We start from the raw sequence: 23,333 nt of genomic DNA, 5'->3' as shown, positions 1-23,333 counted from the left end.
GTTAGCCATTCAAAGGCTCAAGGCCGTATTTAAAGAGCGCGCGTGGCCTGTCACCTCTAACTGCTCCCGCCACGCTCGGTGTCAGTTTGTGCCATATTCTAACAGAAAGGCGTGGGGTCCTTAAATGCATGGGTCTCATCCCATGCCATCTGGTCCTTCTCGGGATAACGTCGTAAGGGCCTAGGCGTTCCGTCTGCCGCGCTGCTGTGGCAGGAGAACAAGACAGGGCGGGCACGATGGGCCGCTCTACGGCTGCCCGATGGGCCCTCTCCACGGCATCCGTTGCCAGTGCATTTATGGTGATGGATGACTGGGCGTGGGACGCATTTTCCACCCCCGGTCACTTCGCACAGAGGCTATGATGACGCACTTTCCATTTATGGTATCTTGGAACTCGTACCCTCCTCCCGTTCGGGGCACGCTACTGTCGGTGGGTATTTAAAGCCGCCGGCAGCACGGAAAAGAAGGAGAGAGAGTTTTTTTAGGGCTTTGAAGTGAATCAATCACCCACAAGCAAAAGAAGTTCTTGAAGTTTTGAAATCTCTGAGCAAACTAAGCAGCGAAGAGAAGAGAAGAGAAGATCGAGAGCACCCAAAGCCAGCAGACACACGTAGACCGAAGAATAAAAAGCCTCAGGCTCTAAGATAGACAAACATTCTTGTAACCAGCAACATTCTTGATGGACATTCTCAAGACATTTATAGTATCCATACAGGAGTAGGGTGTTACGCCTCCGTGTGGCCCGAACCTATCTAAACACCAGCGCATTTACTCCGTTCTGCACTAGATCATTCCACCCCACCGGCCATCGTATTTATACCCATTTATTTCTCCGACGAACATATTCAGAATCATCCCCCGGCCGAATCTCTAAAAAGGGGTCCTTGAGGATTCCTGCGACAGGAGTTAACCCTCCGACACTACCCATAGCTCCAACTCTAATAATTTTCAGAGCTATGAATAACCAATTCTAAATTTTTTTGAAGTTAGAACTATACCAAATATGCTCATAGGTCAATTCACTAGTTGGCTTTGAATTGACCACCTCTAGATTGTCTAAGTTCCAGCTTTGCCCCTTTAATTTTCGATCCAAACTCCGTCACTGCTCCTATCTTATGTAGATCAACAATATATAGTCTGTAGCATATACTAGTTTGCACTGAGTCAATAAATTCAAAATCCAGGATTCTAGTTAGATGGGCTAATCAAAATTCCAGTATTCTAGTTATAACAAATTTCTACAATTTTAACTATATGTTAATAATTACAAAAATATACCTTTCTTATTCCTTATCGTCACCGTCTTCTACTCCTTTCCTCCTCCTCATTTCTCTTCCCTGTCGCTAGCAAGCTTTGACTCCTACTCCTCATGTCTCTAACCCCACCCTCACCATAACCACCATTCCCAGCCCATGTACGACTAGCAATACCACCGCTATCACTATCCCCTCTATCGCTCAACCCTCTCTAACCCTAATTCCTTTGTTCGACAAATGCTCATTACCTAGCTATCTATCGATTATTTACACGATAGCTAAAGCCAGAAATGGATGGTGCTAGTAAGTAGCCTAACACGACAGGAGCAAGATACACAGGCTCAAGCAGTACACAACAAATGGTGGCCTCTTTGCGGCACGCCGATAATGACACCTATGCTCGCATGTGCGGCGGTGTCACATGCGGCTCGTAAAACTTCGGGGCAAAACTAAAAAACAAATACTCCGTTTTGAACATGACATAACCTCTAATATTTAACTTTAACTACTATCTTTTACCATAATATATTTATAAAATCTGATAAATTTATAAGGTTATGAAATTATTCTTCGAGACAAATCTTTATATATGGTTTTCGTGTTTACAAACTAAATATTTTAAAATTTATTAATAATTAAAAATTTAAAAATTTAACCGATTTTTTTTTCCAAAACCTCGAGTATCTATGACCGGAGAAAAGGGGGGAGAGCATTTTAAAGCCCCGCACTTATTATTCCTCTGCCAGACTACTTATCCGCCTCTTTAACGTTCACATTTCGCACGCCCACTGCGCCTACTACCGTCCCGTCTCGCTCCGATCCCCACCCCACCCACCGCCTCCCCACGCCGCCGGCGCCTGACTGCCTCAGGCCCCCCTCGAGGCCCCACCTCAGTCGCCGCTCGCCGGAATCCGCGGCTCGCGGCGAGCATTCCGAGCTCCGGGCCTCCGGAGACCGCGGGTTGCCGCGGCGGTTCGCGCGGATCTGAGGCTGCTGGGTCGGAATTCGGGTGATAGCTGGCAGCTGGAGCCGGGTCGACTTGATTTGGCGAGTTTAGGAGGATTTGTTCGGAGGAAGGAATTTGGGGAGGAAGAGTTTGTGGGCGCGTGAGGTACATGAGCCCCGGTGGTCTCTGCCGCTGCCACCTCGTCGTCGGGAAGCAATGATCGAGCAGTTCGTTAATTTCGTCATCCGGCCGCCTCGGTAATCACTTTATTCCCACTCATGCTGGCGATATTTACTCTGGTTTGAGCTGCGACAGCAAGTAGGTGGAGTTTGGCAGCCTTTACGGCATAGTTAGTAATGTTATGTCGCTGCAAATCGTCACGTTTAGCTGTAGGAGTTTACTGCATGAGTTTTCTGTCAATATCTAGACCAAGCATATGGAACTATGAGGTAGGAGTAACCGGGTAAGTATCTTGACCAAGCACGCGAAAGTTCTGTACTCGAAATACTCGAAGCCTTGTTGAATTCATTGAAAATGCCAAGTTACATAAGCATTGGAGCTGAAGTTTGCTCTGACTTGCCATTGAGAATCTTGTACCGGTTTTCGAGCTGAACAATTGCTCTCCATAATCACATGTGTTGTAGTGGCAGAACCAAACTTGTCTGTGCTAGTAACTGAAAACCGCTTACTGAAAACGGCTTTCGCATTTAGTTAACACGTGCATTCATACCAACTGTACTTTCTAAAATAACTTTGTGCCTTTTCTTTATGATGCAAGAATAATAGAAGTTGGAAACCCTCCAATTTTGGTATCATTCATTATTTTATCTCTATTTCATTGCCTGGGGTGCTTAACTGGCTATGCGTTTACAGTGCAGAGTACAATCCGGATCAGTATTTATGGGAGCCAGAGTTCACTCTTGCAGGAAGGAAGTACAAACGACTAGATTTGGAGGCAAGTAAGGGACACAATTATTGAGGCTTTTTCTGTCCTTCATTTGTTGATGAGGCTTGGTGCCGATTATCAACATTATTGTATATTAGCCTTATTCTTTTACTTCTATGTAGCAGCTTACGAATGAAAGAAGTCAGAATTTAAAATGCAGCCACTACGTTCCTGCTGTCATCCCAGAAAACACTGCCCTTCCATGTGTAATCTATTGCCATGGAAATAGGTACTTACATTTGTTGGCTCATCCGCTCATGTGCTCTTAATTCATTTAGCATTCAACAAATCATAAGACTTCTCTGTTTATCAGGCATCTTTAACATTCTGATTGAATGGATTTCCAAGTTTTTACTTGTCTACGCTGATTTCCAAGTTTTTACTTGTCTACGCTGGTTAACCCTTAAAGCCCAATCAGAGTGTTGGGTTTATCTTCTACCTATAGCCAATTAGCTATAAAGATGAATCTTATTTCCATATTGGTGTTTACCTTAATCAATAGCCAATAATGCTGGACCATTGAACAAGTTTTGTCATTTAATTTAATGCAGTGGATGCAGAGCAGATGCAAATGAAGCCGCTGTCATACTTCTTCCTTCAAATATCACTCTTTTTACACTTGACTTTGCGGGGTCAGGGCTATCAGGTGGAGAGCATGTCAGCCTTGGTTGGCACGAGGTGTGCAAGCATTATAAATTTTGTAGCAACATTCATATAATATTTTAATTGCAGTGTTCTGAAAAATACTACTACTCCCAGAAGCAGGATCTCAAATGCGCAGTGTCCTTTTTGCGTAACAATAAGCAAGTTTCTTGCATAGGACTTTGGGGACGTTCAATGGGTGCTGTTACAAGGTATTTTGGCTACAATGCATGTCGTCCACTTTATGTAGAGTTACCCAACATTCTGTTTATCTGATGATAGACCATTTAGGAGGTGTTGGAATACAGTAGAATATCTTTCATACGAATTGTGCATCTTAAAGAGTTTGTATTGATCATTAAATTGGCTCCCCCCCCCTCCCTCTCTTTATTCTGATACTTAATTATACATTTAATCCACAAAGCATTATTAAGATTTAGCTTTTGTTGTAGTTGTATTTCAGTAATTCATCACAACTTGTGTCCATATATTTTATGCAGCCTACTTTACGGAGCGGAAGACCCCTCAATTGCTGGCATGGTTTTGGACAGTGCTTTCTCTAACTTATATGACTTAATGATGGAGCTTGTAGAAGTTTACAAAATACGGGTTCCTAAGTTCACGGTATGATTATTTTGCAGAATGTTTGCCTTCTTTGTTTTCAATGAAGTAACCATTTACTGCTGCACTTTTGTGGTTTTTATGATGTAGGCACATGTCCATGTACTGTAATTTACATTTTGGTTTGTGGTGCGTCAGTATACCAGATGTATATAGTAGGCTTGTTGGTGATAACATGAAAAAATATTGTGTTTACAAACCTTTTGGGAAGTCCTGCAGCTCTATAAGAGTGCTGTTTACTGCTGCTGATGTTCCATCACATAGTGTTGGCTGGTTGTATGATTATCGCAGAATAAGAAAATGCCCTATTTAATGTTGTAAAGATTCGCAGCATGGTCTTTCCTGCTTCATGTTAATTAGTAAAAATGTGTAAGTTCACAGTGTCTGTTGCTATAGTCACACCATTTGATGGTGGTTCTGCTATGTATATTTTCAGGTTAAGATGGCTGTTCAGTACATGCGACGTGTCATTCAGAGAAGAGCCAAATTTGACATAATGGATCTTAATGTTGTCCAGGTTCGCTTTCCAAAATAGTATTTTCTAATTCAATTGCTGAAGAACTTGGTAGACTTATATAAAAAAAGGTTGATCGGAACAATTTGTTACCATTGTTATAGTTTTTTTTTTATGGAAACCATTGTTATAGTTGATAAGGGCAATTGTATGCATTACCTAGGGCCTGTTTGGTAGAGCTCTTCCTGATCCAAATTCTCTAGAGGAAGTGATTTTGTAGCTAAAAGTGATTTTTTAGGGTAAACTTTATGGAGTAAGTGATTCTGTTGGGGAAGTGAATCAGGGGAAGCAACATCTAGTTTATTTCAGAGAATCACTTCCACGGAATCACTCTTGGAGTTAAAAACTGCAAACTGCCATTTGGCAGAGCTCCCACTTATTCCACTCCGGGAGCTCTGCCAAACAGGCCCCTGTAAATGAATGCTATAGAATAGTTAGAAATAAATACAGTTAGCCTATACGTGATTAGATCTCAACGGGACCACTTGCTGCAATTCAGAAAGAATGTTTCATCATATGTGTCTGTTTTGCCCAAATTAAGCTTCACAATTGCCTTGGCTGTGAACACTGGCATTAGTCAAGTAGAACAGCTACTTGAGATTGATTGAGAGTTGAGACACATTGTTTGTGTAAAATTGGTTGCAGCACTGGAATTACCGTGCAACCTTTTTTTTAGGGGTACTGGGCATTGGGCAATCTACTAGCATAATCATGATTTTCAGTCAAACCCATTGGATCTTATTATCTCCTCTTTCTGGATAACATGAATAACTTTATTCTATTGCTTCACCAGTTTGCACCCAAGACATTTATTCCTGCGTTATTTGGACATGCATCGAATGATATGTTTATTCAGCCACATCACACTGATCATATTCACCAGGCATATGCAGTAAGTGTCACTCTAGCTTTCTTTGGAAGGGCTGATTGGTACATAGATGCCTTGTAAATAAATACATATTGCTCCTGCTGAATAGCCTTCTGTTACTGCCAATTTTGTTTACATATTTGTATTTCGCTGCAGGGGGATAAAAATTTAATTAAATTTGAGGGTGATCACAACTCCCAAAGGCCCCAGTTTTATTATGACTCTGTTTCAATATTCTTCTATAACGTTCTCCACCCGCCTCAGTTTCCTTCATCATGCTCAAATAAGTTTGATAAGTACTACAACCTTGGTGCTTTTAAGGCTGGTGCTGGTACCAATGAGGTATTTTTTTTCTTTTAGTTTCTCTAAAATCCTGTGTGAAATCTGCTGCCTTGTGTAATAGGAACCCATCCTAGCAGATGACCTGTACATTTGCTTGAATTTCAGAGCTTATTGTATGAGATCATGAATGGTCTAAGGGCAGCTGGCACTGATGCGGGCAGTTCATCAGCAGCTACAACTAATTTCACTAATGGTGTGGCTCTTCCCCCTTAATAGTTATTGTACTTGATACTTCTAAGGAACCATTTTCTGTTCACTGACTTCATTTTTATGGTTTCAGCTACAAAATCAGTAGTTGAATTGCTGACAGAGAGGGTAAATCAGCTGTCTGTTAAAAATGATAATGACTTGGTAAGTCAATTATTGGTTGTTTTTCCTCTGATGCTTAAGAGCTTAACTTAGATATCTCCATTTAAGTGCAGGATTTCCTTTTGGATGAAAATCATAACCAAACTGAGATGGACAGTAACACAACTGAATGTCAATTAGAGGTAAAAAAATAATCTGGCTTTGTTCATTTGAGATAAAAATAATCATCTTTGTAATTTCCTTACTTGAGGTAAGAATTTTTTTCTTTCCTTATTAGGATAAAGCAAACAGACAAAATGAGGAGTGCTGCTCATATACCAGCTCAAACAGAGAGAGCTGGGGAAGATGTTCATCCTTGGGCGCAGCTAGTGATGGATCATCATCAGGCGAGCAGCCAGGGGTATCTAATTATAAACATAAGGTACATTCTTTGGTTTCTATGCCTTCCAGTTACATTCTATGGCATAAAGACCTAATAGGCACACCATATGTGACAAGGGTTTTGCCACTTACAAATTTTCTTCACAGCCTTTAAATAAGCCCTTGAGATTTGAATGTAAGAAATCATCACGTTTATTTGCTACTTCAACAAATAGGCTAATTTCAAATTAGTGACGTCCTGCTTTGACTGGATCTGTGAGCCAGTAAACACAGCAACGTTTTTACATATAATCATCTTCTCCCAAACTGTAGAGCATGACACTACGGGCTCTAGCGACGCCACTGAGACGGATACGAAGGAAAACTCTCACGATCCCAAAGGAGAAGAAGAATCGGTCCCTATGGAAGAGGCTGAAAAAAGAGAGACAAGAGATGGGGGAAAACTTATCCCAGCGTCTCAGGCTGTGTCTCCAAGGCCAGGCTCAACACAAGAGAACCAAGTCGTCTTGACAAATGTGAATACGCACTTTAACTTGGACGGATCTGCTAGGAACACTGATGATTCACCAACAGAAATGCGCGATGCTTCTGACATTTGGCGCCAGCCATGCTGTATACATTGGTCGGACATTACTTAGTCTTCTGTCAGGTCAGGCCATGGATGACCCCAACCCCTATGTTAACTGACAATCTTCCGTATTTGGTCCTCATTTTTTCATGTAAATTCATGGCTGTAGAGTTGTACCGTGTGACTCCTGTTTGGGGAAGGAGTACCGGTGCATTACTTTCAAGATTTGTGTAGGCTTTGAAGGTCGAATTGTATCGACAGAATGTCTCATTTCTTTGCAGTTCGGTTACATATCTGATTCTCTGCATTGTTCGAATTTTATCTAATGTCTCCGTATGTCTGATTTTCTATGTTGTAGTGTTTGTACATGGGTGAAAATGGTAGGGTTTGCCTTTGAACATGACAGTCATGATCTCTATTTGCATACGTCAATCCACAACCATTTTCTTGTTAGCTTTATAATATACGATAAAGGCATCTAGCATCTAACTTGCGTTATTAGCTTGCTTCCATATATTGTAGCGGATTGTATGTGCTACGAGCCTGTGAGCCTCCGCTAGCATCCCGGTTTGTTCGGAACTAGGAATTTGGCACAAATTGTATAATTTCGTACAAGTGGTACAAAATTCATGTGTTTCAAACGCTTACTAGACTTGCTTTAAGTATAACCCCGTTTGGGTAGATTTTTTTCTGGCTTTCCTTTGGAAAAAGCTAGAAGCTATTCAAATGATTAGTTTTTGGTCTCGGTTTCTGGAGGTTTTTAAGTTGTCTGGAGAAGCGGGTGTGATTAAAAAAATAAATAAGAAGTTAAGAAGTAGGTTGAGAAAAGTTTTTCTAACTTTGTGTAATTAGAAGCTAAAAAATTATTGTAAAAACTAATAATCAAAATTTAATAGTTACAATTATTTTCTTTAACTAGTCAGAAACTCTAAAGTCACCGGCTATTCAAACGGAGCCTAAGTAGAAGCAGAGAAAATCTTAGTTTGCGGTGGAAGCGGTGGCCTTTTGCGAGCTGAAGTTGCCCTTAATTACCCACGATTGCCTTCCATATACCCCCTCGAGCCCCCCCTCCCGATCTCCTTCCTCGAGGACAGACGCGACGCGACCCCCTCCCGCTCACCCTGCAGCTTCGTCGTCTACTCCAGCAGACCGTGGATGACACAGGTCGACGATTACCTCTACTTACTTTTCTATCTTGCTTGATCGAAAGACTCCTAGGTTTGGTAGTTGATTCTCTAGTACAGTGTTAATATTTAGTTGCTATCTCTTACCTATTTACTTCATTTCTGTTTATGTGTTGAGATAAGCATGTTGCTCCTTCATTTCTAATGCAGTGACATATGCTAGCAGTGGTTTATTGCGTTTGCGTTGTTCCTGTAATTGTCCTTTGTTCCTCTCGAGTTTGATCACGTTCATATTGAATCACTTGCCTTAGATGCATGATGAGATGACATGATTCAAACAAATGTCCTTTTATGCAGGACGCCAAATTGGTAATCTTGTTTGGTAAATTCTGAGAAGCATTCTGATGGATCCAATGCCTTCTAGGAAGAAAATTTTTATGTTGAACAATTCCTACTTTACATCTAGTAGACGAATAACCTGACTAACACGTTGAGAGGACGACAGAGTGCTCGCATGATCTGGAGAATTCCATGTCTCATGCTCTCTCGTTTGACAGGATTAGCAAATTCTGTAACCCTGTAAGTGATAGCTTGAGCAAGGAGTGATTGATGCTCCGGATTCTTTGTTCCAGGCTCCTGTTCTTGCTCAACTTAATACTACACAGTACATTGGCATAAGACTTTTTTTTTCTGGCACCACAGCACTCCACATTTCCATGCTTAATAATGGTGTAGTGACTCTAGGATACTCCAGAATCTTGACTATGCACGCTGATAAGGGTGCAAAATAATTAATATAAGAGTATCAATTGATATTTTTTAGTTCAATTAATAACACTAGTTCTTTTAAAATATTTAATAAAAAATAATGTTATTAATCAAACTAAAGAGACTCGATATGTACCATTAGATTCACCAATTTGCAATCCTAATGCTGCCTGAGGGAGATAAAGAATTCAATATGCCAAACGGTTGCTTCAGTAACCCAGAAGTCACGGCTGCCGTGGACACTGAGTATCACGATGTAAATAGATATCTAATGGGTAATTTTAGATCACTATTTAATTTATTTTTTCCTTAGCTTAGCTAAGTGAGAGTAAATTTTACTTCAATTTTCTAGTTTTCGGTCAATCTAATGACTAAAAACATACCAAACTTACACCGCTATATGTAAATAATCCGTGAAAGCAGCACATTAAGCACGGCAAAGATGGCGGCACGGTAGCGACAACGGTGGCGGTGGAGCGGTAGGGAAGAAGACTTGGCTACCCAGGAGCTGAGGTGTCACTTTTATCCCGTCACGAAGCAATGTGTTATCTCGGCAAGTCATTGGCCATCACGACTCCCAAGCTACAGAGGGACCATGCTATTTCACGGGCACGTAACTTTTTTTTTTGAAATTTTGTCCATCCGCAACTTATTTTTGAAGTTTTCTAAAAAAGTAATCAAGATATATTATAAGATAAGTTTTCTAAATAAGTTTTCAAATATTTTTTTTAAAAGTAACAGAAAGTTTTAGAAAAAATAATGAGAAAAATTACCCAGAAAAATTATTTGAAAAAAGTTTCAGAAAAATAATCTAAAATTAGAAAGTGGGTGGCCTGTGTGGGGGTGGGGGGGGGGGGACACGCGCTTGTGTGAATCAGACTTTTCGGCTACAAAGACCCTCGTGTCATTAAGGACCTGTTTGGTTGCTCAGCCCCCGTCGTCCTGGCTCTGCGCGTGTAGCTCAAACAAGCCCATACAGGTGTTTGGTTGCCCAGCTGGCTCCGTGCTTGCAGCTGGTGCCGTTTGACGGGTGTTTGGTTGGCTGCGCATGCTCGCACAAGATATTTCCCACATGCAAAAACACTATACGAGGCACGTAATAATCAGAAGGATATTATCATCTGTACACCGTGCAATTTATCTAGTAATGACTCCAACACTATGAAATTGGTCCAAGAACCAAGACCACATATACACAGCTGCAGTAGCTATAGAGTACCAGTCCCGGGTGGCATGGAGCCACGCTGCCTGGCGTGTGAGTACCAGTCCCGGATGTATATTTTGAGTGTGTTTGGTTGACTGTATGGTATCTCGTATAACTGTATCGTATATTCTGAACGAGGGAGTTGTATTTTTAAAAAGAAGAGCGTTTGGTTAGTTAGATGAGCAAATGAAGATTAAATTTAAATTTATGTTTAGTTTGCTAAATCTGAGACTGTACGAGAGAGTTTATTACCGCCGATAAGTGAACCTAGCACACAAGCAGCTGCATCCGGCGAGCCTGCATACGACCTACGGCGGATGCATCATCTCCGCGTACACGTGCACAAACGGATGCAAACGCCGGCCGAGCGGTTGCAGCTGGTCACGATAACCAAACACGCATCTCGCTCCGCATATACGCACGCCGCGAACCTGCACGAGCGCATCAGGGCATCCAAACACGCCCAGCGACGCTCGCCCACCGGCCCCCACGTCTTGACCCCACCTGTCGGCGAGGTAGAACCATCGGTGGGCCCGCCCTGTCAGCACTGCTCGCTCGCTCGCTTCGCTCACCCCGTGCCAAACAATCCCCCTCCGATTCCCTCCTCCCGAGTCCCCACGAGCAAAGCTCGCACCTTTCCCCGCCGATTCCGAAGCCCCCGCGGGATTCCGCGCGGAACCCACATCGCCGGTCCCGCTCCCGGATTCTTTTGGTGCCCGGAGGAGGCGCCCCGCGTCCAGGCAAGCCCCTCTTGCAATCTTTATACTTCTCATCGCCGTTTGGTCCCGCGGGAGCTCTCATGGGCCGGTTTGCGTGCACGCGGCTTCCTGTGCGTTGATTTGTGTCTCTGGGTTCGGTGCTACGCGAAGACGAACTGGGCAGGATTCCCCCTTTCCCGCCGCGTGGCGCAAGGACATCTCAATCTTCAGTCTTGTCGTTGCGTCAAATCTTGATTATTTTTTCCCAAGTACTCCTGTTGTTTGCTGTAGCTGTATATGGTACTGTTTCTTACTTTCAATACCGAGCTCATGTTACTTGCATACCATCTATGATCGCGATGGTGAAATCCTGTTATTGTGACTCCGCCGGTCTGTTCAGAGTCCAGATTTCAGACAGCTTCCTTGTTCGGTGTCTCGACTTCTTCCACTACTTGCAGAATATTCATTGCACTTGATACAGCAGATGAGCCATAACTTGACTATTGTTCATTTTCAGGTTCCAGCTGTTCCGTGTGTAGCCAATTGGGGCCTTCTTCTTTTTTTTTAAAAAAAGGAACTCCAAATTGGGATACTGCATGGGGGGTGTATTTGGACGGCATGACAGCCACAAGCGGAGTTTGCATGGTTCAAAGTTGGAGGCGAAGATGGTGGATGCCATGCGGCAAAGAGCGTCGCATGGAACTTCGCTGAAATCGTTCTATAGTATCATCATGAAGTTTCCCAAAATTGACGAGAGTTTTAGAAAATGCAAGACAATCTTTGAGCAATTTGGTGAGTTTTCTTGTAGCCCCAGTCCATCTGCTAGTCATTCTCGAGATATCCTTTTCTGCTAATATTTAGTGAAATGTAGTGAGGATCTTCCTTATAGTGAAGCGGACCAATGTACACTTGAATTCCTGAAATAATGAAATCAGCACTAGATCTAAAAGTTTAACAAGCTATTTAGTCTTGTTATACTTAAATTCTTGTAATGGAATGTGGAATTCAAGTAATGTTTGACTCTGTCCGCTGTCCGTGTCCAGTGATCAAACGAGCCATATGGAAGTATGCAGTGTTCGGATGGGTATTCAATGACTTGTGCAAACAAACACCATTACTTTAGGCTCTCTTGTTTCTCATGTCCTAACTTATATATCAACAACTGTCGTTTTGCTTCCACAGATGAAGATTCCAATGGTGAAATAGATAAAGAGGAACTGAAGCATTGTTTCCAAAAACTTGAAATCTCATTCACGGAGGAGGAAATTAGTGATCTCTTTGAAGCTTGTGATATAAATGAAGATATGGGCATGAAATTCAATGAGTTCATTGTGTTTTTGTGCCTTGTTTATCTTCTCAATGAACCAGCTGTATCGGAAGCAGTATCCTTCATAATTCATACAGCAACAGGCTGATTATTTCTCAGTTTATGCAATCATTTTCTGCTGCATTGCTAGAGAGATATGAAAAGCAAAGGGGATTTTGGTTTGGTTATTTTTCTTAACTCCATTAGAAAAATCTGTGGTTGGTTATATATCATTACATATGTTGGCAAAAGTTGATATACTACTGCATTGTGTTTACAGTAAAACTGTTTTTCATGAACTTTTCATCACAATACAGATCTGATATGATTGAGATGGATATGCCAGAAATTTATGCATTCAGGTCCTGTTTTAGATCTCTTATTCTATTTCTGTCAGGAGCTTCCCTTATTTCCTTGACCTACTGCACAGAAGATAAAGATGGGATTAGGAAATCTTGAGGCAACTTTTGAGACCTTGGTTGATGCATTTGTCTTCTTGGATAAGAATAAAGATGGGTATGTGAGTAAGGATGAGATGATCCAAGCAATAAATGAGACCACAACAGAACGCTCTTCTGGGCGTATAGGCATGAGGAGATTTGGTGAGTTTTCCATTTCTTAGCGCTATATACCTGCTACCTACTAGTCTTTGCTTTAGCCCTTTTTGTGAAGTGAACCACCACATTTTCCTTCTCGTTCGTCTCTGCTGAGAGGGGAAAAAGGTAGATCTGGGAGGAAAGCTCTTTAAGTGAAATGCTTCTTTCCTCCCCCAAAAAATGAAATGCTTCTTTCCAAAGAAAGACACCTAATCTGGAAAATGACTAGCTTCCTAATGTTTGTTCTCCACATTTCCCTGTTCATTTTAAACTGTACTTCGCAGGTGATAATTAATAGTTCTTTGAGCGTAGGTTGAAGAAAATAAAATATGCTCCATGAGATGCTAAATGTCCCTATAACCCTTATCTGTTATAAAAGGCTGCAGCTTCATATGAAGGTTTTGATTTCTTTGTTGTGAAATCTAAAACTTAGAGATTGGTACTTCCTATTATTGTGAAACTTACGTATTTTTTCAGTCCTAATATTTTGTCGTTTTTTTGCATGCTACTAGAGGAAATGGATTGGGACAAGAATGGAATGGTGACATTCAAGGAATTTCTGTTTGCATTTACTCGCTGGGTAGGGATTGACGAGAATGAGGACGACGATGAATGAAGACTGGTTGTTCTTCAATTGTCAGGACCATATCAGCCCTGAAGAGGCTGGGAATGAATGACGGCTAAAAGAAGTAGTTTGGGGTTTATTGGTTGCTTGTTGATCTTGGTTGTTTATGGTATTGTTAATAGAATGACTCAACATGTTCCTAGTAGAATGGACTAGTCTGAACACCCGTATCAACAGTATAGTTGCCTTCTGTCACACATGTTCCTTACAGTTTACAAGTTCTAAAAGGAAACAAATCCCTCATATTATGTGCTCTTGTATACGCTTTGTAATGCTGTAAATGATTATTTTGAAGTGCATTTTCATCTGTCACATTTGCCTGGACTTGCTGATACAAAGAGTGCATTTTTTTCTCGGACGCGCAGGAGAGCTGCGTGTCATTTCATTGAAGAAGAAGAGAAACAAAGCACAACATAAACCACCTAAACACTAAAAAACTGAACTGAACTGAAACAAAAAAGAGCAGGCACGCCTTAGGAAAAAGAAGAATGACCAAACAGGCACCAGGAAAAGAAACCTAATACCCAACTAACAGAACCTGAAGGTCCTTCGCTTCGGCAGCACACAAAGTGCTCCTTGCTCAGCCACAGCACGAATCACCATATCCAAATCAGGGGAAGCTCCATTAAACATACAATCATTGCCACCATATCCAAATCAGGGGAAGCTCTATTTAACACACAATCATTATGATGTTTCCAAATGTCTCAAGCGACCAAAATGATTAGCAAATTTAGTCCCTTCTTGTGCTGCTTGCTGAACTGTTTCAGCACTCGACACCAACTTGAGAAAAGACGTCATGTCCGACTGTGGCTTCACAGCCCGCAGACCAATCCGTTGAAAAATGCTGAACCAGATTTGTCTAGCAATCACACAAGAAATCAGGAAATATTGAGTAATCTCATCAGCTTGATCACAAAATAGGCAAGTAGGAGGGTGTGGTAGGCCATATTTAGCCAGCTTGTCCATTGTCCAACAACGATTAAGAATTGCAAGTCAAAAAAAACTTGCAACGCATTGGCACCTAAGATTTTCAAATCCGTTTCTAAGAGCAAACCTGATTGAACCAACAAAATAGACATTGTAGGCTGACTTACTGTAATATACTCCCAGCTTCCATATAAGTGTTGATCTTGCACACCTTGCTGAAGAGCCAAACCGTCACATTTGGGGATTCTTTTGATGCATTTTCATGAAATTTCTCATAAAAGTATGGCGCTGCTATTGACTGAACAGAGAAAATGTAATCAAATTTATGCCTAAATTTTTTAATATGTAGAATAGTGTTTTTGAATTCTAAAATTTGTTAGAACAGTATTCGTGAATTCTGAAATTTGTTCTTTCAAACATATAGTCCACACTAGTAAACTGTCTGACTGAATAAATACGTTACACATACTGCACAACGAGTATGATAGAGTTTTGCAACATCTACTAGTCTACTGGAGAAGGAAGTCGATCGTTAAAAATATAAAGGTATTATGATCAGCTGGATGGCCTTCAAGATCGAGGGTATGAAGTGTCTTCACGGCCATGGAGTTCGAGACTCGTCAGAAACTCAGCCATATACATGCATGCATCCTGACCTGGTATGACTGCGAGGGAATGAGTTTCGGTTGACAAGGAATGATGGAAGTAGTTGTACATCTTTCCGTCTTTCCGTCGACATCGCAGAAGGAATGGAAAGAACATACGCCACAACACCAAATTGCATATTCCTATTGTCACAATCGAAACAAGATCAAAAACTCATCACAACTATGTCACACATTCACCTCTGTACTCACAAGAAGGCATCACTTGCGAGCTACAATCACCTGACAGGTGAACTCTATGGAGTGAGAGGTATCCACTCCAGCTCCAGGTCCACCTCCCCGGACTCCACGTTCTGCAGCCTCAACGAGACCTCCTGCTTCACCTTGCCGGCGACGACGTTGACGGCGCTGTCCCTGGCCAGCGCGTTGTCCGGGGACATGAGCCACTTGCCGATCTGCATATCCTCGAGCAGGTCGGGGTCGCCGAACGCCGTCGCCGCGCTGATCATCGGCTGCAGGTCGACCTCGGCCTCGCCCATTTTGTCGTCCTTTGATAGCATGTCATGGTCGAACACTTGCTGGTGTGAACGAGAGGAATTAGTTTGTGAGATGATGTTATCGATGTAACCATTACAGCAAATTCTGAAGTTATCGATATAACCATAAGGAGTGTGGACTAACAAGTTTGAGAGGTCCATACTGCTGAGGAACTGACAGCTTAAGCTCGTCATTCCAAACAGGATTCAGATTGCGTTTAATCACATAAGTCTTTGCTTTCTGCACAGAACAATGTTAATATCAACTAAGATGGTCTGAAAGAGATAAGGATAAACAATCATGAATCCATTGACTTGTAGGATTACTCAGTTTGGTGAAATGTGATACCTGCTGTCCAAGGGCCAGTACAACATAGGGGTCACTACTTATCAGGTCTCTTACAGCTAATTTAGTCCCTCTTATCACTTTAACTTTTAGTATTCCAATAAACTCAACCATGCCAGCCTGCAAAGTATTTAAAGGAAAGGGTGCTTAAAAGTCATGTAATTCAAGGTCATAACTGACTATCTTATAAACCTAAATTTGTGATTTCAAGTCAAGACAGCCTTACCTCACTGTTGAAACTAACAAAATGAGAGGCGTTGCCCATATCTTTCCGAGAGTCGGTAGGCTGTAAAGAGCTCTTATTAGAAGTTATCCTTAGGCTTGGCTTCAGAAATTCTTGCAACTCATACTTCGACCTGAGATGTTACAAAACTACCAGTATTCAGAAGTTACTCTATTAGGAATTGACCAAATCAAGTTCTTCTGCTAGGAAGTTCCTCTAATTGATGAAACTTGTACTTTGGTTGGATAGCAATTCCGTTAATTGGTGAGCTTGCAAGGTGCAATTTAGCTATAATTGTCGAGACAAAACAGAGCTTCTCACATTTTAAACCGAATGACTAGCTAAATGTTGTCGAAAACTAAGCCAAGTAACTCATATAGGATGATAAAATGAATTTTTAAGATGTCTGTTGCAAGATACTTGCTTATCATGTGGCATTTACCTGATGAAATTTGTTCTCTCTTCCTGGGTGGAATTTGGATGTGGTTTGTCATATCCCTTGGGCAAAAATGCCTCATATATAGCATTGGCGTAAGAGTTTCCACCAACTTCTATCATGGAGTTAGTCTCATCATCACTCCACTGATCTAGAGTGACAGACAGAACCTGTGTCAGTCAGATGTTTGTTTCAGTCAGAATGTTCCTTCGAGCTGCTACAACGTATAGCAATTATGGAAATAATGCATTTCCTCCCACCATCTTGCGTTTTAAGATGCTCTGTTTCTTTTAACAAACTTGTACTAGAGCTTCTTGAAATATGAAAATCTCTCTAACATACTATAAGTGCAACAAATATCATTATTTCTGGTTGCAACAAATGACCTTTGATACATGTGTTCCAAGGCTTCTGTGGGCACCAGAGCATTTTAGGCATATGAATACACCAATGTTAGATGATCTGCAGGAACAAAGTCAGTTACTCTGCAAGAGGTCAAATAGTTAACGAATCAAAGATTTCAAGGTAAGATTGAACAATGATTATGCACAACACCGGGATAATGCAAAATTACAAAGGCCTCTGATTAATGTAGGCAACCAAGCAAACTCTAATATTCAGATATCTGGTTCTAGCACTGTTTTCAATGGCAAAATCATCAATGAGATCAGAGCACACAACACTGAGATGCATGCACATATCAAGCCATGACCTGTAAGAAAGTACTAACAAATTGAAGTTGCGAGTACTTACGCCCATTTGGGATCAGGTGCGCTGCAGTCTGCACATATGCGATTGTCACTCTTGTGCAGCAACTCTTTGAGCTTCCTCGTGTTATCTGATTGAGGAAAAGAAAGCATGAGCCTAACAAATTGAAGTTAGATATTCTTTCTCGAGCAAGTAGGGAGTGGTACAAAATGACATATTTTTGTATCTGGTTAGCAGCAACAGTGTTGTTCAGCAATCACATGCAGATAACATATGCGCCACTGAGCAAGTGAATATTCCCCAGTGCAACTATGCATCATCGATCCAACGTTGCTTCCAGGGGCAGCAAGGCGGAATAGTGAAATTCTGGAGACCGGTAGCAGTAGGAAAGTAAATGCGCTCTGCGTCACCTGAGGAAGCCTTCCCACTATCAGCACCATCTCTGCTGCACATCTTAGCCGCCGCTCCTCTCAACGATGCAAAAGCAAATCTGGAGAGAGTAACAAGAGAAAAAATCAAGAACCTTTCTTCGAGCCGAATAAGGAGGAATGAGGACTGTAGACCAAAAAATCAAGAAGCGACAGAAAGAAGAGAGACCTTTTCCCCTCCGATTTCTGAAGGAGCAAGAAACGGATTGGATGGTGAGCTGCACTAGTAGTTTTCTTGGCTGCGAGTCGGGGTTTAGATCTCCAGAACTTCTCCGCTGCGTCTTCCCAGGCGATTGTCTGCCGTGAGCAGAGCACAGGGGCCGCCGATGGTCGCCGGGGTTCTGTAGTTGACGACTCTTTCCCTTTCGGAGCTCGTCTCATGGATGCGGATCCGAACCCGGTAACAGGTATGAGTGCGCTGCACACAAGGAAATGGGGTCAGGCTGACGTGGACGTCGACTGTCCACACTCGGGACGGCTGGATGTCCCCATTTGTCAGAGACAAAACAAACCACTGATGAATCGTGATCAAGTTAAATTGGTGCCTTCTTAGGTGCTGCGTGCGTTGGACGAAGTTGCGGCTGATTGAACCTTCTTTGTATTATAAATTGGAGGCTCATCCTCAAACTTCATGACGATGAACCTTAGATAAGATACATTAATATTCATGAAGCTATATATATATATATATATATATATATATATATATATATTACTCCCTGCGCTAAAAATAGCTATTCAACGCACCGGTCGCACCGCCCCCCCCCCCGACCCAGACCAGCCCCGAACCACCCCTCGCCCCGCCCCCACCCCCCGACCCAGACCAAACTCGTGAAACCCCGCCAACCAACCCGCAATCGTAATCCAGCAATTATTACGACCATAAAATTTTATGTTATTACGACCGTTTATGTATTATATCCTTACCGTAATTATTTAATCTTTATAACCGTAACCATATAGCAACCATATCAAAACAACCGCAACCGTGTTCCATTCATATTTCAACCGTATATTTCTTTCTTATTTAACGATTCAACGTGGCAATTAACTGTATCGATTCCCAATCGTAATTTTATATTATATATGGTCGTATACGTCTAACATAACTTTGACAGTCATGTTGACGCCGAACCCGCACATAACCGTACTGAACTAGATAATATAACCATATATATTTTATTCTTTCACGGTCCCCCTTGCGGCACATAACCTTACCCATTCGTATTTACTCATTTGTTTTAACCGTATATACGTTATTTATTCACGACAGGACAATTTAAAAAAAAATGTTGCCCTGTCGGTTTTGTCATTCATGTTTTAACATTAAAACTTTTACTCAATCATGTTTAGAGCGTTAAAACACGATTGTTCCGAAAAATAAAAGCACAAATGATTTAATCATAATTGATTTATGGTTACATGGATACTTTGAATATGTTTATGTGTACGAAAGATCACTCGTTACCATAAAATTAAATTTTACGCTTCATAACAATATGATTTACGGCTCTCTGTATGATTCATATATGGTTCATAAATGTATATTTTACTACTGGCCAATCTAAGTTATACGGTTCCCTGATTGTTTTGTGTACGATTAAAAATATGGAAATCAACTCGTTCTCAAAAAAAATTATTTTATGGTTATACGGTTCCCTGACCAAAGGACATCTTCATACGGTTGCGGAAGCAAATTTACGACTGCGATCGAAAGTTTTACGGCTAAAAAATATTTTCCGGATCGAAACGGACCAAATATGCTCTTCATACGGTTACGGAAGCAAAATATACGGCTGCGGTCGAAAGTTTTACGGCTTCGAGCGGATTTCCCGAGCGAATCTACGATCGGGGCGCGGGGTATCCTGGGGCGCTAAATAGCTATTCAACGCGCAGCGCTAAGAATAGCAGCGCCCTATATATATATATTATATGTCTATGTGCAGCGTGCATGCATGCTGCGCACAGGACTTGCGTACGCCCGACCGAGTTAGCCTCACGCAACTAAAGAAGATTTCACGTGCGCGTCAGCCTCACACAACCGAATGTGCTACCACCCACCACCACGTGGACCCACTAGTTGACCAAATGTGTTCCCACCCTATGAGCAGCGATTGCAATCAGTTGCAATTACGTGCATAAACGAGTTACAACATGTAGTATAGATTGATTGCAACTACAGACATAAAGTGTTTACACATGTTATAACTAGATTATCTACCATATTATAACTGTAGTATTCACCAGATTGTAACTGTAACACTGCAATGCTCATCATGTTGTAACTCAGTTCTATATGTTGTATTTCAACAAGCAACGTTGCAGTTCATCATGTTGTAACTGCAATATTCTACATGTTGTAACTAGAGTGACTAACATAGACATAACTTCTTTATAACTGCAACATCGCAATGCTTATCATGTTGTAACTCAGTTCTACATGTTGTATTTCAACAAGCAACGCTGCAGTTCACTATGTTGTAACTGCACGGGGAGGGAGGATGGCTCGACTGGGGGGCGTGCGGCTATTCTGCGCATAGGTGCAAAATAGCCTCACCGTGTATATATATATATATTAGATCGGCTGTGTTGAGTCAGAGTGTAGAATAGTTATTCTACATCTGGAGTGTACAAATTATTTTCTAATATGTATATATTTTTTTATAAGTAAAATATATGTTTTTTAAGATGTATATATATTACTTTTTAAGATGTATATATTCTTTATAATATCCATTAGAGAGGAGTATATACATCGAAAGCAATGGATACACATATACGTGTCACAGACCTAACTGATTTAGAAAAGAAAGGGAATCTAAAAACTTGGCTAGATTAACGTATCCAAGGGGGATCAGATTAGGAAGCAGGGACAGCGGATGGACCTGACAGCACGTTGTCGGCCGGTTCATAGAAAACAAGCCAAAAAGAAAGTCAACTCGCAAGAGAACTCATGGTTTATAGGAATAGATCTAGATATATTTTATTATAACTATTTGTCACTGAGATTAAGCAACATAACACAAAACGTAGGGTTGTTATGCTAAGAAAGACCTAAATATATATAAAATCTAGTGTACTCCTTTTCAATATGTACAATTGATGACCATACATCACTCTTTAAATAAGTATTTGCATAATTAACTTTACTAATTATTATTGGCATTGTTTGTACGGATTTGACAAGACACATCGCCATTAACTAAGCACATCAAAAGTATCAGACAATGGGCTACTTCGATGATAGGTTCTATGACGACTTCGGACCCGACATCTATGTGAAGTTTGACGAGTTGACGGAGGTTTCTCGATCTAGAGCTCGAAGGTCAAGATGCTCACGCGATTATAGAGCTAGTAGATCTAAAAACCCAACTTCGTTTGTAGCCTCAATTTTCAGTGGACTTCGCCACCGAGTAGTCACCGATATAGAACAGGAGATTCTAGAGGATGAACCTCGCTTCTCGAAGATTGACACACCTACATACGAAGAAGACATACAAAACTATGGTGTCAATACGCTCTCTGGTGGTCAATGATGACGGGCATGACAACAAGATTCAAGTCCATCAAGACATCCAACACTAGCATACGTTCAAGATGAGCACAGGCATCCCGAGAATCTCTAGATGCCACTTGGTTGGATGATTTTGGCTCATTGGTCCAACAAGGTAACATAGACCCGTTTATTTTTTATGTTGCCCAATATCTGCAAGTCACAAAAACCCTACTCTCCAATCCGGCTCAAGGGATATTAAATACTTTAGAAGGGGTGCAATGGTTGGAGTACATTTCCAGGTTTCTCGCTAATGCATAGCAATGGGCAGAAGCCTCTAGCTCGGCAAGATCAACCACTAAGATGAGTAGCTCACGCCGAAATAGTTCCAACCAAACTTCCCCATGTCGGTGAGAGAGGCTGGACCAACTCACGAAAGGATGCACGCCCGCGATCGGCGAGCACGTCGTACAACGCCTCCCAAAGATCACCCTGTGCGAAACTTACATCGTGACACCAAAGAGCACCGCAATCGGGCGGAACATCAAGATAGATATCCTAGAATGGACATGTCAAGTTTCAAGAATCATTCCAATACGATTTCCGAGGGTCGTAAATATGTCTCTAATAGCCGGAGAAGCATCACGGTGATTATCATGTGTCAAGCTTTCACACCCGATCTCCAAGCCGTATATTGGCCGGATAGATTCTTATCTGGCTGGCTGGAGAAGTATGATAGAAGTTCTAATATAGAATTCCTCTAGATATATACAACAACTATCCAAGTGGATGGTGGAGATGAGAAAATTATGGCCAATTACCTCCATACTACATTTGAAGGACCCGCCCGATCATGGTTGAACAATTTACCCGTAGAATCAGTCTGTTTATAGGAACACTTAAGTGATCTTTTCTTGGCTAATTTTCAAGAGCCTATGAGCGTCCTGGGAAGGAAGCCTTAGTCAAGAGAACTATAAGACTCTACGGTAGTTTATTAAGAGATTCAATAACATTAGAAATACAATATAGAATATATTCTTAAGAGAATGAGTAGGGAATATCTGGAAAGCCACATCATTACTAGCTAGCCAGACAACCTAGCGGAACTTCATGCATGCATGCGAGGCCATATGATACACGAGGCTACAGGGTGCATGTGAGGGTATGTGATGCATGTGAAGTCACGAGATGTTTGTAAGGCTAATAAATAAACATTCCCACTTGACTATAAAAGGAGAACGACATTTGGAAGGAAGGGGCACTGAGAAGCGAGAGCAATTATCGAGTCTCTGAGAGCTCTTTCCACATTAATGTGTAATATCCCACTTATAAAATATTTGCTATTACAAGAAACTTTGTAAATTAGCTCCTGTAAGGAACTTCGTAAGGTAATCTCTTTGTTCGTAGGGTTCCTAAAAGGAAAAATCATATATAAGTTGGTTTGTAGAAATGCAATAGTTTTCCTTTAAAAATAGCTCAGTCTTCTTAATTAGTCTACTTATATGGGACAAATTTGTATGCTAAGGACCCTGTAGGAGAAACCTCCTTAGTGGTGCTCATATCAGCCTTGAGTCTGTTGTTGCGCTCATAAGATGAGAGAACTTTATACCCAAGGTTAAATGTTCCTTTCAGGGAACTACCTGAGGAGACGATAAAACCTTAACCCATATAACCATAGCTAAGAAATTATACAAAAAAGCTTAGCTACTCCTAAAATAAATTATCGAAAAATATGGTGAATACTGAATATGATTATTACGACTACTGTATAACTGGTTGAATTGTTGGTTTTGACAACTAAAAAATCTTGAATAATAATAAACAAGCAAATAGTAACTATGAATAGTATAAACACGGTTCTGTCTTTCGTTCAGACTACAGTAGTTTCATATACATAAGTTGCTCAAGCAATAA

General features: G+C 41.3%; 3 protein-coding genes across 4 annotated transcripts; 2 read left to right on the top strand and 1 right to left on the bottom strand.

Moving 5' to 3' along the window:
- Positions 1–2,005: 2,005 nt before the first annotated feature.
- Positions 2,006–7,714, top strand: LOC133927011 (uncharacterized). Its single transcript, XM_062373235.1, has 14 exons — positions 2,006–2,459; positions 3,076–3,157; positions 3,274–3,377; positions 3,700–3,826; positions 3,908–4,002; positions 4,291–4,414; positions 4,848–4,928; positions 5,719–5,817; positions 5,950–6,135; positions 6,241–6,328; positions 6,416–6,486; positions 6,558–6,626; positions 6,722–6,865; positions 7,138–7,714. The coding sequence occupies exons 1-14, from the start codon at positions 2,419–2,421 to the stop codon at positions 7,333–7,335; spliced, it is 1,509 nt and encodes a 502-aa protein (XP_062229219.1). The 5' UTR covers positions 2,006–2,418; the 3' UTR covers positions 7,336–7,714.
- Positions 7,715–10,944: 3,230 nt separating this feature from the next.
- LOC133927013 (probable calcium-binding protein CML21) lies at positions 10,945–14,028 on the top strand. The gene is made up of 5 exons (XM_062373239.1): positions 10,945–11,229; positions 11,705–11,979; positions 12,370–12,569; positions 12,924–13,095; positions 13,602–14,028. The coding sequence occupies exons 2-5, from the start codon at positions 11,784–11,786 to the stop codon at positions 13,703–13,705; spliced, it is 672 nt and encodes a 223-aa protein (XP_062229223.1). The 5' UTR covers positions 10,945–11,229; positions 11,705–11,783; the 3' UTR covers positions 13,706–14,028.
- A 1,007-nt stretch (positions 14,029–15,035) lies between these two features.
- LOC133927012 (ADP-ribosylation factor GTPase-activating protein AGD12-like) lies at positions 15,036–18,350 on the bottom strand. 2 transcript variants are annotated; one of them, XM_062373238.1, is made up of 10 exons: positions 18,096–18,350; positions 17,909–17,988; positions 17,544–17,628; positions 17,177–17,252; positions 16,797–16,960; positions 16,358–16,487; positions 16,135–16,251; positions 15,931–16,026; positions 15,532–15,827; positions 15,036–15,432 (listed from the first exon to the last, which is right to left on the bottom strand). In XM_062373238.1, the coding sequence occupies exons 1-9, from the start codon at positions 18,305–18,307 to the stop codon at positions 15,546–15,548; spliced, it is 1,242 nt and encodes a 413-aa protein (XP_062229222.1). In that variant the 5' UTR covers positions 18,308–18,350; the 3' UTR covers positions 15,036–15,432; positions 15,532–15,545. The 2 variants fall into 2 exon arrangements, with proteins under 2 accessions (XP_062229222.1, XP_062229221.1); XM_062373237.1 differs by having other exon boundaries at positions 15,036–15,827; positions 18,096–18,349.
- Between the last annotated feature and the right edge of the window lie 4,983 nt (positions 18,351–23,333).

The sequence above is a fragment of the Phragmites australis genome, chromosome 8, assembly GCF_958298935.1.
Source record: "Phragmites australis chromosome 8, lpPhrAust1.1, whole genome shotgun sequence".
Taxonomy (NCBI): Eukaryota; Viridiplantae; Streptophyta; class Magnoliopsida; order Poales; family Poaceae; genus Phragmites; species Phragmites australis.
This window is presented reverse-complemented; position numbering and strand designations above follow the sequence as displayed.

Coding starts and splice junctions, on each gene's coding strand:
- LOC133927013 (XM_062373239.1), top strand. CDS start 11,784: ATGGGGGGTGTATTTGGACGGCATGACAGCCACAAGCGGAGTTTGCAT. Junction 11,980..12,369: donor GACAATCTTTGAGCAATTTG/GTGAGTTTTCTT, acceptor TTGCTTCCACAG/ATGAAGATTCCAATGGTGAA. Junction 13,096..13,601: donor TATAGGCATGAGGAGATTTG/GTGAGTTTTCCA, acceptor GCATGCTACTAG/AGGAAATGGATTGGGACAAG.
- LOC133927011 (XM_062373235.1), top strand. CDS start 2,419: ATGATCGAGCAGTTCGTTAATTTCGTCATCCGGCCGCCTCG. Junction 4,415..4,847: donor TACGGGTTCCTAAGTTCACG/GTATGATTATTT, acceptor GTATATTTTCAG/GTTAAGATGGCTGTTCAGTA. Junction 6,866..7,137: donor TATCTAATTATAAACATAAG/GTACATTCTTTG, acceptor CCCAAACTGTAG/AGCATGACACTACGGGCTCT.
- LOC133927012 (XM_062373238.1), bottom strand. CDS start 18,307: ATGAGACGAGCTCCGAAAGGGAAAGAGTCGTCAACTACAGAACCCCGG. Junction 16,252..16,357: donor TTGTTAGTTTCAACAGTGAG/GTAAGGCTGTCT, acceptor AATACTTTGCAG/GCTGGCATGGTTGAGTTTAT. Junction 16,027..16,134: donor TACTGGCCCTTGGACAGCAG/GTATCACATTTC, acceptor TGTTCTGTGCAG/AAAGCAAAGACTTATGTGAT.